The sequence below is a fragment of the Triturus cristatus genome, chromosome 2_1 (genome assembly GCF_964204655.1).
Source record: "Triturus cristatus chromosome 2_1, aTriCri1.1, whole genome shotgun sequence".
NCBI lineage: Eukaryota > Metazoa > Chordata > Amphibia > Caudata > Salamandridae > Triturus > Triturus cristatus.
Window position 1 is genome coordinate 359,511,209 of NC_140581.1, and position 15,857 is coordinate 359,527,065.

The 15,857-nt window shown below is 43.6% G+C and overlaps 1 protein-coding gene across 1 annotated transcript in view; it reads left to right on the forward strand.

Annotated features, from left to right (window-relative positions):
* Positions 1-15,857, forward strand: part of LOC146864198 (granzyme A-like) — a 175,566-nt gene that overhangs the window by 71,362 nt on the left and 88,347 nt on the right. The window contains exon 4 of the mRNA XM_085631289.1: positions 4,212-4,478. Within this exon, the coding sequence (XP_085487415.1) occupies positions 4,212-4,478 (267 nt within the window). The remainder of the gene's footprint in view (positions 1-4,211; positions 4,479-15,857) is intronic.

A 15,857-nucleotide genomic window follows, 5' to 3' on the forward strand; every position in this document is an offset into this window, starting at 1 on the left:
AGAGCCGAGGGGAATAGGAAATGCAGATTCAGGGCTCCATTTATGTAATGTGGCGCATCACTGGGGAAAACCAGTGATGCATCACGTTTTAATTTTTTATATTTATGTTTATTAAGGCAATAGGCAATATAAGGTACATGGAATCACAAATCAAGGGGCAATAACCCACAGGACAAACCCCCTACCCCCCGGCATCTCAGATACCATACATTGTTCATGTAGTGGATCCTGAGCATTACAGACACATACGCCAATAGGGCAACCAGTCGCAGATTCACTGTATTGTTGGCCAGTCCTTGCAGCCAGCGTTACCAGCACATATGACTATTGCGTAGGCAGGAAAGGATCCAGGCACTCCAGTGCGGCCGCAGGCCCCAGCACCATCCAAATCAATGCAGCCAGCAGCCTCAGGCCACACAGCGGAAATCCCCCTCTCGGTGTCCGACAATAACAGCCACCACTGCCTACACGTTCCCCTCCGGCACCCTCCGCAGCTCGCAGAGCGCGATACCCACCCCGGGCCCACACCCGCCGCCAGAGGCCCACTTCACAGCCCACACGAACAGGCTCTGGTGGGTGATCAACTCCTCAAGGCAGCGTGGCAGTCGCCATTTTGTGCGCGCTTGCCATTGCAGAGCAGGCAGGAATACTCTTACTGTAACAGTACAATGCACCCTTCTTTACACCCAGTGCAGGCAGTAGGGCAACAAACCACAGCCCACACCAAGTAGGGGTGCAGATGCAACGTTCTGGTGGCAGATTCTTGTCGGATATTAGCTCAGCCGGGCAAAGCTACACTAGGGTGCAGCCATCTTGCTCTGCGCCCTCTAGCACCCCCGTGATGCATCACTTTTCATAGCACTTTCTTTGTGACACCGTGGAAGTTCCCGGATAGGAGGACTCGCTGGGCCTGCATCTGAGACCGGGAGTGGGAGATGGAGGTGCTGCGGAGTTGCTGCGGCCTGACGGTGGAGGCGGGCTGTGTCAGGACCAATCCTTTGGGTTGTGGCGGTAGACATTGAGGCATCGGCGATCGCCCTTACCTGGTGATGAAGTCTGGCATGGAAACACATTGCTGACCTGTGTGAGAAGACCACCTGGTGCCCCTTGGAGCTAAGATGGACCAACGTAGGGAGGTCTGCATCGCATAACATGCACCACCACTACACCGGGGTGCACGGAGGAGATTGCCAGTGGTGTGCTACACATGTCTGCACCACAGGCTGGAAGATGTTGCGCTGTCCAGACGCTGTGGAGAATAGGCCCCTGAGCTGCGCCAAACTTGTGTTGTGGGAGCGCTGCAACTTCACACCCCTGGGGGGCCCTGTTGCATCACCTGCATCAGGAGGTTCCCCATATTTCAAAACACAAGAGCAACCAATATGTCCCTGTGAACTGGGTATTATCTATATTAGTTATATAGCTTGCAGCAGTTGTTCACAAGGAACTTATTCTAAGAAAATTAAACTTGAGCAAGTGTATACTCTTGCAAGGATTCAATCATAAACTGAAGAGATAAGAATAGGATAACCAAATCAATTCAGAACGTGTAGTTTCATTCAATATTCACAAAACCAGAACAATAGGTAGCCCGCGAGGTTTAACTCATTTTACCCACTTCGCCCGCAATAAGTAACATATTTATTCATTACAAAAAATATATATTTTTTTTTTTAAAAAACATGTTCGCACACCAAGTAAATATACAGCACATCATTTTTTTTCCATATATTTGTGACATATGTGAACACCCAGTGAAGTGACCATAACCGACTTGTTACTCAAACAAGGTGACTTTATTTTCAAAAGGTTATTGTAAGGAAAGGATGTCTTTAGATTCTGATTCAATTTCCAGATCAAGGACCAGATTTTTTTTCTGGTGCTTTAAGACCATTTATTAGTGACGTTTCGATCCAGCTGAGGTCCAGTGGTAGTGCGTCACTGCTCTGCTGCTTGACTGCCCTCCTGTCCCTCTTTTCTGCTGTTCCTGTCCATCTTTTTGCTCTTCTATGTTGCTTTCTACCTTTGGCTTTGTATGTTTTTTTCTTTGCTTTGTTTAGCTTTGTCTTTCCTGTGCTTATGTACAGTTCCTTTTTCCCTGTCCTCTCCCTCATTGACGCTGCAATTGCAATCCCCCACAGCCCCTCCCCCTCCAGTGTCCATTACCACATTTCCCGCCTCCCAGTTGTCCAGCCCCCCTGCAGCACTAATTAATGGCAGCTGCTGTGCAGCCATGCTTAGCAGATTTGACACTGGTGCGCCGAATGCATGCCAAAGGCAAGTCCGTCTTTGACGTCCGCACATGGACCACGTCCAGTGCCAGGGACCCTGTCTGCCAGACCCTCCACCGCTATGATGCCAGCAACCTCCTTGCCCTCAACCCTGGATGCCACGCCGCTTGCCATTTAGCATCACCAAAGAATACCCTTGTACCTCATGGCAGGTGTAAGGGTGACGCAGTGCCATAGGGATAGGCTGGCCCCATGCACTGCTGGGCTGGATGTGTCATGCTTGCGACACAGCTTCAGCAATGCATGACTTTAGCGCTGACAGATATGTCAGGATTCCAGACGTATCTGTCATTGATTGCGACATGTAGTGCCTACAGTAAATATGGCACATTCGTGGTGTCACAAGGAGGATACACAGTGAAAAGTGTTGCAAAACTCTTTTTGTCGCAGCGATGCAACACTTTTCATGTATGAGGCCCAGGAATTCGCCCTATCTTAGCGATTGGGCGCATTCCTGACCTATTGTTTTGGCGCAGGGCAGCACAGCAATATTCCTTGCAGAGTTGTCCAGCACCGAAGCATCTTATACGTGGACCCAAGTGTTTGCACCAATTTCAAGACCAGCTATTTGTTTGGTCTTAAAAAACTGGCTCTAACTGGTCTTAGCAGCAGTTTTGGGGGTTATCGACGTACGGGAATTTCATTGTAAATATTGTGAAAAAATAACAGGAATACCTACCTTGCATCTCACTTTCGTTAAGTCCCACGTACAGAAGTGAAGATCTTGAAAATTCATGTTTACGCTGGAAAAGTGCAGCTAAATGCAGTTTGCGGAAACTTGTAAATAAGGCGATAAAAAAAGCTACCGTAACGTAAAAAAATTGATGCTACGGCGGCGTTAAGTTCTTGTAAATATGCTCCTTATAGTCCCGGCCTTCTAAAATAAGTGCCAGTGCTGAGCTCCGGAAACTACTGGCACAAATAAAGCAATGTGCTATTGTTCTCTCTCTAGACAAAAGATTGGCAGCCATAGTTCCCGTTTTAGGAAAATACAGAAGACTAGCTTGTTTGGCTAGAGATATTCGGTAAGATTAGCTCCAAGAGACCCGACTGGGTAGCGTGTGCTGTAGAATTGTGGTGGTCAATCATGGTATGGCATCAGATGACTATGGACCTAGATGCAGGAAACAGTGTAGCTTGTGACCCAGATGACATCATGCCAAGTGAATAGCATCACAACAATGAGTACCTTTTAAGCACTACAGCTAATGATAAACACACTGATACGTCTTTACCAGCAAACATTAATGATTCGCCAGTTAGTTACTCCAGCAGCTGCAACGACGGATGCATTGCACGGGGCTGTGCCGCTTTCAGAGGGTTGTTGGTAATTTTCTTCCTGCAGCAACTGAGTTTATCCTCTTAAAAGGTTCAATCCAGAGCTACAAAGAAGCTGTAGGATGACTCGAATAAATCTAGGGGTTGTAGCTTTGCCAGCAATGCAGTTCTCTACCAGTTAAACAAAAAAACAAAGCCAAAAGTAAAAATTATACTGTACATTGAAATCAGAGAAACACATCTGTGTGGAGAAGTGTGGCTCAATGAGTGGAGAAGTGTGGCTCAATGATTAGAGCGGCAGACCCTGATGCAGAGATCTAGCCCGGGACCAGGGTTCAATTCCCCGCCTCGGACCTGATAATTCTCGCCTCGGTGCCTATTCCAATCATGGAGTCCCACTCTGCAACTCTGGGCAATAGCTTGCTTAATCTCCACAACGACCCCCACAACGCTAAGGATGCCTGGCCTCCACCTTGGGGGTGCCCAGGAGCGGACGCCTCACAGGGAAAGCCAGGATGGGTTCCACAGCGGTATTCGTACAAGCGCCTTGAGACCCTTGCGGGTGAGTAGTGCGCTATACAAGTATTACATTTACATCTGTTTTTCATAGGCATATTTGAATTGCATGGGTTTTCATTACAGCTGAATAAGAAAGTGAAGCGCAGTAAAGCTGTATCTCCATTGCCACCACCGGGGAAAGGAGCTGATGTCAAGGAAGGGACCGTGTGCGAGGCAGCAGGATGGGGACTGAGGGACAGTGAGGATGAACATCCTTCGAACGCGTTGATGGCAGTCAATCTCACCGTCGTGAGCAGAACCACCTGCAATCGGCACTACAATTCAGTTCCGATCATAACAATGAACATGCTGTGCGCTGGAGGCAAGCACGGTGGCAAAGACACATGCAATGTAAGTAATATCGAGTCAATGTCATTTCACGGTAATCAATCAAACAAAACTATTCAAATGTAAATGCACTGCGCGGTTATAGCTTTTAGATAATGTCAGTGAGAAACGGAAAACAGCAGTTGCCATGCTGTACAATAGCAGGAAACATGACTAAAATGGGATATAATATGTAAAAAAGGAGGCAAGAAGTTTTTTTCCCGTAAATGCCTAATACAAAAAGTGATATTAGGTAGGGAGGTTGGGGTAAATTGAAGGCCTGAAGGTGGGATAGGCTTTGTGGAAATTCATTTGAATAAAAAAGTGTAAAACATCAACCCTTTGTGGCACCGACATTTTGCCACAGTGAAGCTATGTAGAATAATAAAACAATTACCGATTTCCTGGACTGAAGACTTGTACATGTTTAAAAAAAACGAGGTGTGAAGAAAAACTGAAATTCAAGAATAATTAGATCCGAACTCTGAGTCCGAATTGTTGTGTGGATATATGTTGATATGCGTCAGTGACCTATGGCACATATTATTGTTCAGATGCAACCCGGGGGCGGGGGGGTGTCAGATTTACTAAGTGCTTGTGTTAGAAATAGGGGTCTCTAATTGGCAGAGGTATGCACCTTTGTCAAAGTAGGGACCCTTCCTTCTAGCCAGGGTAAGGGGATCACACACTTTAGAGTAGCCCCTGCTCACCCCCTGGGTACCTTGACACGAACAGAAAGGCTTATCCAAAAGGCAATGTGTAAAGTATTTGCACCCAGACACACAGTAACACAGGGAAAACACCACAGCACAAATAGACACCACACCAGTTTAGAAAAATAAAGTATGTTTATCTAAACCAAACAAGACCAAAAAACCAAAATCCAACCTACATGTTTCAAGATATGACTTTTTAAAGGTTTCAAGCAACTTTGTCCATAGAAATGTATGGATGTGTGATTTTACACAATGTACCTTCAGGGGATGCAATGCGATAGTCCTACTGCACGCAGGAGACGTGATGCGTTGAATCCGGAATGTAGGGGAAAGTGATGAGTAGATTCCAAGATATTTCTGGTCTGCGAGTGGTGCGTTGTAAAGCTTGCTGCGCAGGTGCGATGCAAAGAAATCCGGGATGTGTTGGTGGTCGATGTGGCCGCAAACAAGCGCTGCATCGAGTTCTTCAGCCATGATCCCATGATGCATCGATTCTTTACAGCCACACAGCAGAGCTTGCATCGAAGTCAGTGCAGTAATCTCGACCTTCGGATATCGGTGCACGGGACTCAGAGTGCAGTGGATTTTCAGCCGCTTGCAGGCGTTGTGTTGATCCTTCGGCCGCACGGCAGTGGAGCGTTCAAATATTTCCCGCTCGGTGGTGCTTCATCAGAAAACAGGTGCTGGAAGTCAATTTTCTTAGTTTCTTTCAGCTTTTTCAGTTCCCAGCAGTAGGAATAACCTCCAGAGGTTCATAATTGGAAAAGCAGTGGAGTTCAAGGAAGCTGGCAGTGAAGTCTTTGTGTCCCTGATGCTTCAGAACAGGAGGCAACAGAACACGGGGCATATTATCAAGACAGGCGATAAAATTATCGCCGCTTTAGCGGCAGAAAACTGCCGCTAAAACGGCCATAATGGGCTTGATAATATGCTCTATGGAATTCCAATTGAAGCCCATGTTAGACGTCCTTCACATTTAACATGGGCTGCAGTTGGAATTCCATAGAGCATATTATCAAGCCCATTATCGCCGTTTTAACGGCAGTTTTCTGCCGCTAAAGCGGCGATAATTTTATCGCCTGGCTTGATAATATGCCCCTCATTCTTAAACTTAGGAAAGATAGCAAAAAGATTTGCTTTGTCTATAAGTAAAGAAATGGACATAAGAGCAAACAGAAAGTACCCAGTCATAGCCCTGAAGAGAACCCCATGAATACTATCGTGGCTTGAAAGGCGTCGGCATCTTCAACCATTGGGGGAACATATCATATGAGTATGATCTGCTCTAAGGGATTGGTTGTAATCTGAAAACCTTAGTAGCGTGAAAGTTTGTCCCCGATGGTCAGCAATCCCAAAAAAGGACTGCTTAAGTTGTTTGATTAAATCATTAGTAGGGTTGCTGCATTTATGAAATTATAGACTGGTTCAACATTTTGATGTTTTGTATACTGATTCATTGCTTTTATGTATTGTTTTGTCACGTCTAATGTATATGAGACCTTTTGTATACTGTTTGAAACAAAAAGTGTTTTCACTATACTTGCACATATGGTATAAGAATAAAAAGCAAAAAAAATTAAAATATGGACTAATGGTTGAATAAAAACCAGGACCTGAAAATTAGATATTGGTTCTAGTCTGTTTAACAGCAGTATAAGCGGCAGCCAGATATGATGTTTTGTTACTCACTCTCTAAAAGTGGCATTTTCAAACATACAATTTAAAAAACATCTTTACTAAAATATGTGTTATTAATTTCTGATTACAGGGAACCTAAACTCCATATCTCCTAATGGAAAGATACACTTGTAAGATGTTAAAGTGAAGCTCCCATGCTAGCCTATGGGACACACAGCCTTTCAATAGTGAAAACCTAATTACCCCGTATTTCACTGTCAGGACATGTAAAAAACACCAGCACATGTCCTGCCTTTCACACACACTGCACCCTGCCTATGGGGGTACTTTGGGCCTACCTTAGGGGTGGCATACATGTAAGAAAAGGGAAGGTTTGGGCCCGGCAAGTGGGTTCATTTGCCAGGGCAGCAAGGCAGTTCACAACTGCGTGCACAGACACTGCTTTGGCAGGTCCGAGACACATTTACACGGCTACTCCTGTCGGTAGCACAACCAGTGCTTCAAGGCCACTAGTAGCATTTGGTTATTAGGCCCTGGCACACTCCAGTGCACTTTACAAGTGACTTACCAGTAAATCAAATTTGCCAATCATGGATAATCTATCATAAGCATAAATTACACAGAGAGCAAGTGCACTTTAGCACTGATTAGTAGTGGTAAAGTGCCCAGAGTCCTAAAGCCCACAAAACAGGTCAGGAAAAATTGGAGGAAAAGGCAAAAAGTTTGGGAATAACCCTGCAAAAGGGTAAAATTCCAACTGCTTGCATTGCCATTGCATCATGTAAGGCAACACAAGCCCTTAACTGGGTTTTACTAAGCCACGCAAATCCACCTTGCATGGTTCTGAGAAGTTTTGTGAATCCGAGCGCAACTCAAGTCAGCACATTTCGCTGCCTGGCATTACCTTGCGGCAAGGAGGTGTTCCATGGGTGGAGTGTGAGCGTTCCACCCATGGATTTTGGTGCATTCCCAGATTTGCAAAGATTTGTAAACCTGGGAATGTGTCAAAATGATACGCCTTCCAGGCCCAGGTGTAACGTGGCAAAATATCTTTATTTCTCCTCATTACTTCCTTTTTCTATATGTGATGTATTCTGGATCATACAGAAAAAAAGGAAATGCTTTTAACAACTATTGTTGCGCAGGAAGGTGTCCCTTTCTGCACAAAAACAATCCTGCTTGTAAGTAACGCAGGTGTCTGTGTTGGCGCTAGGCAGTATACAGTGCGTCAGCACACGGAGACAAAATAAATGTGCCATATCTTTGTAAATATTGCACATTTCGATATCACCAATCCCCTTTAATTGTCAAGTGCATGGACGTAGCATCAGCTCTATCAATTCTATGTTTATCGCATATCATATTCCAGCACCTATCAAACGAGATTTTGATAGTGTCCTTCCAATTAGATGCAATGATTTGCATTGCAAGAGCAATGAGTAAAGAAACAACCTAGGCAAGCCTAAGAATATCCATATGTATAAAATAATATTCCCTTGCTGGATAACTGAAAGCACACTACAATCAACTACAAAAAGGTATTTTTAAATTCATATAATACTCCTCTCAAAAAAATTAAAACATTTGAATAAAGGAAGAAACAAAATTACAGTGAATCATGGAACTCTGGTGTGATCAAAGAAGCTAATATGAAACTCAAAAATGATAGGCTGCAATTGAAAAACAATGACTAACAATATCCAGTAATCAATTAAAAATATTGAAGTATAACAAGGGTTATTCACACAAGGTATTAAAATCTAAATTATATACTGTGAATACAGCATTTCAGCCTAACGGTAAAATTGACCAGGGCCATCATCAGGACAGTCTGTCAAGAAGGGATTTAGAAGAAAGCAAACTAAAAAAAAGAAAGAGAAAGAGTTCAAGAGCGATACACTGAAAGAGTGCGTGCAATGGAAAAAAATGTAAAGCCCACCATCACCAAAAACAGCCTACCTAAAGAGTTCCACTACAAATTATGAAAAGGATTTATGGTGATGGCCAAAGAATGTTGAAAGGAAAAGTTCAAAAAGAGGCACAGCTGGAACTTGGGGGCATATTTACAAGCTGGCGATAAAAAATTATCGCCGCTTTTGCGGCCGTTTTCGGCCGAAAAGCGGCAATAATTTTATCGCCTAATTAGCAAGGCCACGCTAACGCGTGAAACCTTGCTTTAGCGTAGGGATTCCTAACGCCCAGCTTTGCATCTCTAATGAGATGCAAAGTGGGCGTTCATGACCTAACATGACAGGAAAAAATGTCGCTAAGCGACATTTCTCCTATCATCAAGCCCCACGCTATGAAGCATAGCGTCAGGAAAAGTAGCGATAACCCCTGTTATCGCTACTTTCCTTACGCCTGCTTCAGGACTGACTTAGCCATGATATCCTATGGAAGGTGGATATCATGGCTAAGTTTGTGAGTCCCTATCAGCAAGCTAACGCCACATTGCGTGAGATTATCGCTGGGTTTCCAGCGATAATCTCACGTTAGGCAGTTAGCGTGAGGATTTTTATCGCTGAGGAGATAAGCGTTGCTGATAGCACGCTATCTCAGCGATAAAAAGCCACGTTACCTGGCGATAATTATCCTCACGCTAAGAGCGCTGAGCGATAATTATCGCCGGTTGTTGCTGATATGCCCCAAAGTCTCCCAACCTTAACACAAAAGTAAATGAAAATAAGGTGAGTATTATCGTGCAGGGTAGCATCCATACAATGTAGATGATAGAAATCAATATAAATAAATAGATTGGGAATTGTAGTCCAATTACATCAATGGCCACAAGGTGGATTGGGAATTGTAGTTTAAGTATTCCCTGGACGCGATGTATCATCAGACGCCCTCAATTAGATTGAAAATTCTAGTCCACTGACGTCAAAAGTCACAGGGTGGATTGTGAATGGCAATTCACTTCTTCCGCGTGAGCAGGAGAGTTAAAAAACACTCCAAACAGTAATATGACAGTAAAAATTGATTTAATAATCCACAGTGTACATAAATACTACCAGACAACCGTGGACATTTTGAAGAAAATTACTACTACTGCGTCAGTTGAAGGGAGTTTAAATTATATTGGGGCCATATTAATCAAACAAAAAACAGACCAGAAGAGCTGATTGAATTTGTGATGATAATCATTCAAAATAGTATACCGTGCACGCGAATGAGAACCTTTTTGCTAAACGCAGTCGACTGTGCAGTACTTAAATCCAACATGGTTTATAAATATGTCCTATCTCAAACAGATCCAGAGTCACTGTAGACACCTCTGATGTCTAAAGGCTGGGTGTGATATCTACCCTCTGGTATTTAGATGACAATGCTCAACAAAGAAAATTAAACATATGGCAAAGACTTGCAAAAAGGAAATAAAGACCCAAACACCAGTAGAAAGAATAAACAAAAATGGGCATGATATGGAAAAGAAAAGAACAAATTATCAATAAAGACACATATCATGAATAAAAAGGCAGTAATACAAGGATGTACAGAATACAGATGATATTATATCAAAACATGACCCACAAGAGACACTTAAAGGACAAGAGTCAAGTATTTAAAGTCTGCAGGTAGATACTGTGTGTAGAGTTTTATCATTGAAATTATGACCTGTGATTGCTGAGTTCAAACGAGCAATCCATTGTCATTCCAACTTAATCAGGGTCAGAGAAACATAAGTGACTTTATCCTATCGATTTTCAACATGTGTTCAATAACTTGCCATTTTAGTTGTTGTACTGAGTGTCCCATTTTTTGCAAATGTTGAAAAAGGGGTTCGGTGGTGATGTCACAAACTATGCTGCTCTTGTGTTGAAGGATCCTACAACAAATCTGTTAGGTAGTCATCCCAATTACCAACAAGAAACATTTTCAGATTCGATAACAAGTGAATCTGAGACTGCATTTGATCCACAACCTAGTACGAGCTCTGCTAAAACTTGGCCTGAACCTCAAATACATACAGCCACAATTTTTAGGTTGAGCAGGAGGAAGAAGGAGAACTTGGGGCAGGGGATCAGGGCAAGGACAATGTTACCAACATGGGGGCATATCAACAAGGGCTTTATCTCTGCTTTTTTGGCTTTAAAAGACAAAAAAGGAGAGATAAAACTAGCGCCCTATCAACAACAGGGTGCTAAGATGCAAATTTGCATGTTAGCACCCTTTTACTCTACGCTTCCCCTTGCATCTCTAATGAGATGCAAAGGGGGCGTTCCAGAGTAAAATAATAGGAGAAATGTCGCTAAGCGACATTTCTCCTATTATCAAGAATGTTGCTAACCCTGTTAGAGACAAAAAAAGCAGCGCTAACCGCGGTTAACGCTGCTTTTTTACGTCTGGTATTTTTCTGACTTAGCCATGATATCCTATGGAAGGAGGATATCATGGCTAAGTTTGCCTGTCCCTATCAACAAGGTAACGTGAGATTATCGCTGGGTTTCCAGCGATAATCTCACGTTAGCCTGTTAGCGTGAGGATTTTTATCGCTATTGAGATAAGCGTTGGTAATAGCACACTATCTCAGCATTAAAAATTCACGCTAGCCGGCGATAATTATCCTAGCGCTAAGTGCGCTTAGAGATAATTATCGCTGGTTGTTGTTTATATGCCCCAGAGACCTTATCAGTCAAGAGAGAAACAAAACAGGAGCAGATTCTACCAATGATGACATCATCTCGTTCCAATATTGCTCCTATCTCCAATTTATCCACAGATAATCAAAACAGCTTCGGAAATATATATTCTGACTCGTGGTATCAGCTTTGTACCTACTAACAACCCAGACTTTTTTGATACTAAATTGTAAGTCAACACTATTTTCTCGGAAGGTTAGGTTGCATTTCTTTTTAGGACAAACTCCTGCTAGGGTGGAAATCAACTTTAAATAAATCAGTTTAACATCTCTATCTCACACCAAAATAAGTTTGGGGCATATTATCAAGACCGGCAATAAAATTATTGCTGCTTTAGCAGCAGAAAACTGCCGCTAAAACAGCGATAATGGGCTTGATAATAGGCTCTATGGAATTCCAATTGAAGCCCATGTTAGATGTGAAGGACATCTAACCTGGGCTTCAATTGGAATTCTATAACGCATATTATCAAGGCCATTATCGCCGCTTTAGCGGCAGTTTTCTGCCGCTAAAGCAGCAATAATTTTATCGCCTGTCTTGATAATATGCTCCTTAGACCCCACACTAAATTACACGTTCGTTTTCTCTCACTTCTCTGTGACAGACCTTTGCTGTCATTTGTGAGAAGATCAGGAGCTAAAAATCACAAAATCAACAATCACAATAATACTGTAAAGGTCAGTCAATAAAGAGAGTTTTGATTAGTTTTAACAGTTTTATTCTCATTAAGCGATTTAGTAAGCTTTTCTTTTTTTTATTTGATTAGTCAGAAGTCATCAATCAAATTACAGAATTGATAGTAAAAATGTTGATTAGAACAAGTCATCAAATAAGCAATGGAGCGCGTTCTATAATGGAAAGAAATGCCTATTCTAAAGAATGAGGTGAAAATGGGTGCTAGCAAGAACCCATTAAGAGGTCGAGTTTGAGAGTCAAGAGTGAGAGTGAGCACGAAGCTCTAAATCAATCAGTAAAATCAGCTGAACAACCCATGAAGAGAGGCTCTCAAAGCAAAATAATCATGCACCCGCAGTAGCAACAGCAATCAGCAACAGCTCAAATAGGGTTGCAAATCAGCATTCAGCCCTCAGCATAAAGATCTTAGCGTTCAGCTTCAATGCGGACTAATACTAATGGACATGGAATAGCATCAAGGAAAGGCAGGGTAGAGAGCGGGTGATGCCTCCTGTAGTAAGACACATTAGTGTAAACTTGCTGAAAGTAATGTTGCAATCCTTCAGTGTCTTCTCATTTTTATTTGTCGAATCTTCTCGAGAACTGTCTTGTTCTGTTCTTTCCCACATTCATTCCCATCAACCTTACAAAGGATTACCTAGAAATGTGAAACACTCTTTTAAACTAGACTTACGAATGAGGCCTTTCGATTCTTAGACCCCCTCTTGCCATGAGTATAAGCACTTTCTAACCTTGAATATTATTATGTTAATAATAAATCGGCAAGGAAACATGTTAAACTAGTAACAATTTCTATGCATGCATTATATTAAACGTGTGAAATAATACTAAGGGGCATATTATCAATAAACGGCGTTAAAATTATCACCGCTTTAACGGCATAAAACTGAATTCCAATAGAAGCCCATGTTCTGGTGTCAACATGGGCTTCTATTGGAATTCTCACGGGCATATTATCAAGCCCATTATCGCCGCTTTAGCGGCAGTTTTCTGCCGCTAAAGCGGCGATAATTTTAACACCGTGCTTGATAATATGCCCCCAAGTTATTTTATTCAATGATAAAGTGTTTCTAACAAAGCATTTCAAAACGTTATTATTGTCAATCAAATATTCTCTAATGCAATGTATTGTGATGCTTTAAAAAAAACAAATGCCAGAATAAGGTTAACTACCACACATTTTGTGCACATCTGAGCACATTCAGGGACATATTTACAAGCCCATATCGCCACAGGAACGTCACTATTAACAACGTTTCTGTGGCGATAGGGGCTTCGCCTTATTTACTTAATGTGGCTTAACGCTGCCTTGCAATTAAAAAAACAACAATTGATGGACAGAATGCAGAACAATGTCATACATTCACCCCAGTACAGAGATCTGGGACTAAATCCATCGTTTTTTTGCTCACCATGCCGTTCCAGCTTGAACCCAGCCATATGCAAATCAGTCTTGACCCTGTGCCTCATGGGAACAGTCCAGCCCGAACTGCCAAGCCAGGTCCTCCCTGGACTGGAAACAAGCATCCTAGGACCGGTTTCTGGCATTTCAGCCGTCTTCAGCCAGGCTTGCTTGATTTCCAGTGGCATGGAGAGCAAGGGACCCACGTCTGGGCATACCCTTCCCACTCGGGGTGACAAATGCAAAAACAACAATTGATGGACAGAATGCAGAACAATGTCATACATTCACCCCAGTACAGAGATCTGGGACTAAATCCATCGTTTTTTTGCTCACCATGCCGTTCCAGCTTGAACCCAGCCATATGCAAATCAGTCTTGACCCTGTGCCTCATGGGAACAGTCCAGCCCAAACTGCCAAGCCAGGTCCTCCTTGGACTGGAAACAAGCATCCTAGGACCGGTTTCTGGCATTTCAGCCGTCTTCAGCCAGGCTTGCTTGATTTCCAGTGGCATGGAGAGGAAGGGACCCACGTCTGGGCATACCCTTCCCACTCGGGGTGACAAATGCAAAAACAACAATTGATGGACAGAATGCAGAACAATGTCATACATTCACCCCAGTACAGAGATCTGGGACTAAATCCATCGTTTTTTTGCTCACCATGCCCTTCCAGCTTGAACCCAGCCATATGCAAATCAGTCTTGACCCTGTGCCTCATGGGAACAGTCCAGCCCGAACTGCCAAGCCAGGTCCTCCCTGGACTGGAAACAAGCATCCTAGGACCGGTTTCTGGCATTTCAGCCGTCTTCAGCCAGGCTTGCTTGATTTCCAGTGGCATGGAGAGCAAGGGACCCACGTCTGGGCATACCCTTCCCACTCGGGGTGACAAATGCAAAAACAACAATTGATTGACAGAATGCAGAACAATGTCATACATTCACCCCAGTACAGAGATCTGGGACTAAATCCATTGTTTTTTTGCTCACCATGCCGTTCCAGCTTGAACCCAGCCATATGCAAATCAGTCTTGACCCTGTGCCTCATGGGAACAGTCCAGCCCGAACTGCCAAGCCAGGTCCTCCCTGGACTGGAAACAAGCATCCTAGGACCGGTTTCTGGCATTTCAGCCGTCTTCAGCCAGGCTTGCTTGATTTCCAGTGGCATGACTGGGGAAGAATGTCTGCATTGTCAGCATTCCGTCCATCATTTGTTTGTTGTAACGCCTTGCAATTAAGGCACCCTTTCACACTATACTTAGCGTATAAGGGGTGGGCAATGAGTGTTGCAATGGGCGTTCCGACGCTAAGCCTACTGATTTTGACACTGCCCCCTATTTACAAGGGTTTAGTAAATTGGAGGCAGCACCAAAATTAAACCTGGTCTTAACATGGCGAAACAAGGAGAAGTGCTTTATTTCTCCTTGTTTTTGCTGTTTCTATGAGTGCTGCATTGTGCAGCACACGTTGAACAGAAAATTTCCATGAATGATTGTTTATGTGCAGGAAGGTGCCCCTTCCTGCACATAAACAATCATTAAAAAATGACAATTTGTAACTTCTATGTGTGCTGCACAATGCAGCACACATAGAAGTTACAAATCGGCATTCTGAATTATATATATACAGGAAGGGACACCTTCCTGCACATAAACAATCCTTCCCTCAATGCAGGCACCCTTGCACAATGGTGCATGGGTGCCTGCGTTGGTGCTAGGCAGCCTAATTAAGTGCCAGTGCAGAGAGAAATGCAGAGGTGAGATGTATTATTGTAAATACGACGCATTCTCAGCTTGAGCAATTTTGGAGCTAACCTGTGTCCTGCCATTTGCTTGTAAACATTTTCCTCAGTTATGATAATGTAATGAAGCTTCAGGCCTTGCACTAATAAGTATAACTGGGTACTATGAAATTTCACATTTAGGGGTCGATTCCGATCCGGGTCGGACAGCTCGCCGAGAGCTGTTCGTAGCCTTACCGTGTGACCGACCCGTACCCGGAGCCGGTCCGTCCTGTTGATGAAGTACGATGCGCATAACTGCCAAAAACCCGACCAACACGTAGGCTGCGACTCAAGCTCCATTCTTGTCCAAGCCGTAACTCCTAACGCCGAACCGAGTCGCCCGGAAGCAGTATCCATAGCAGTTTATGCCCTGACAAGTACGATACGTACTTCCTACGCGCCGGACGGGTCGCCACGTACGGCACGTCACAGCATCCGGAAAAGAAGCATATCAGCTACGATTCATGCCACAAATCAATCCACGGCTACGAGACGGACCAGCTTGCAACGGGTACGAGACGGAGCAACAA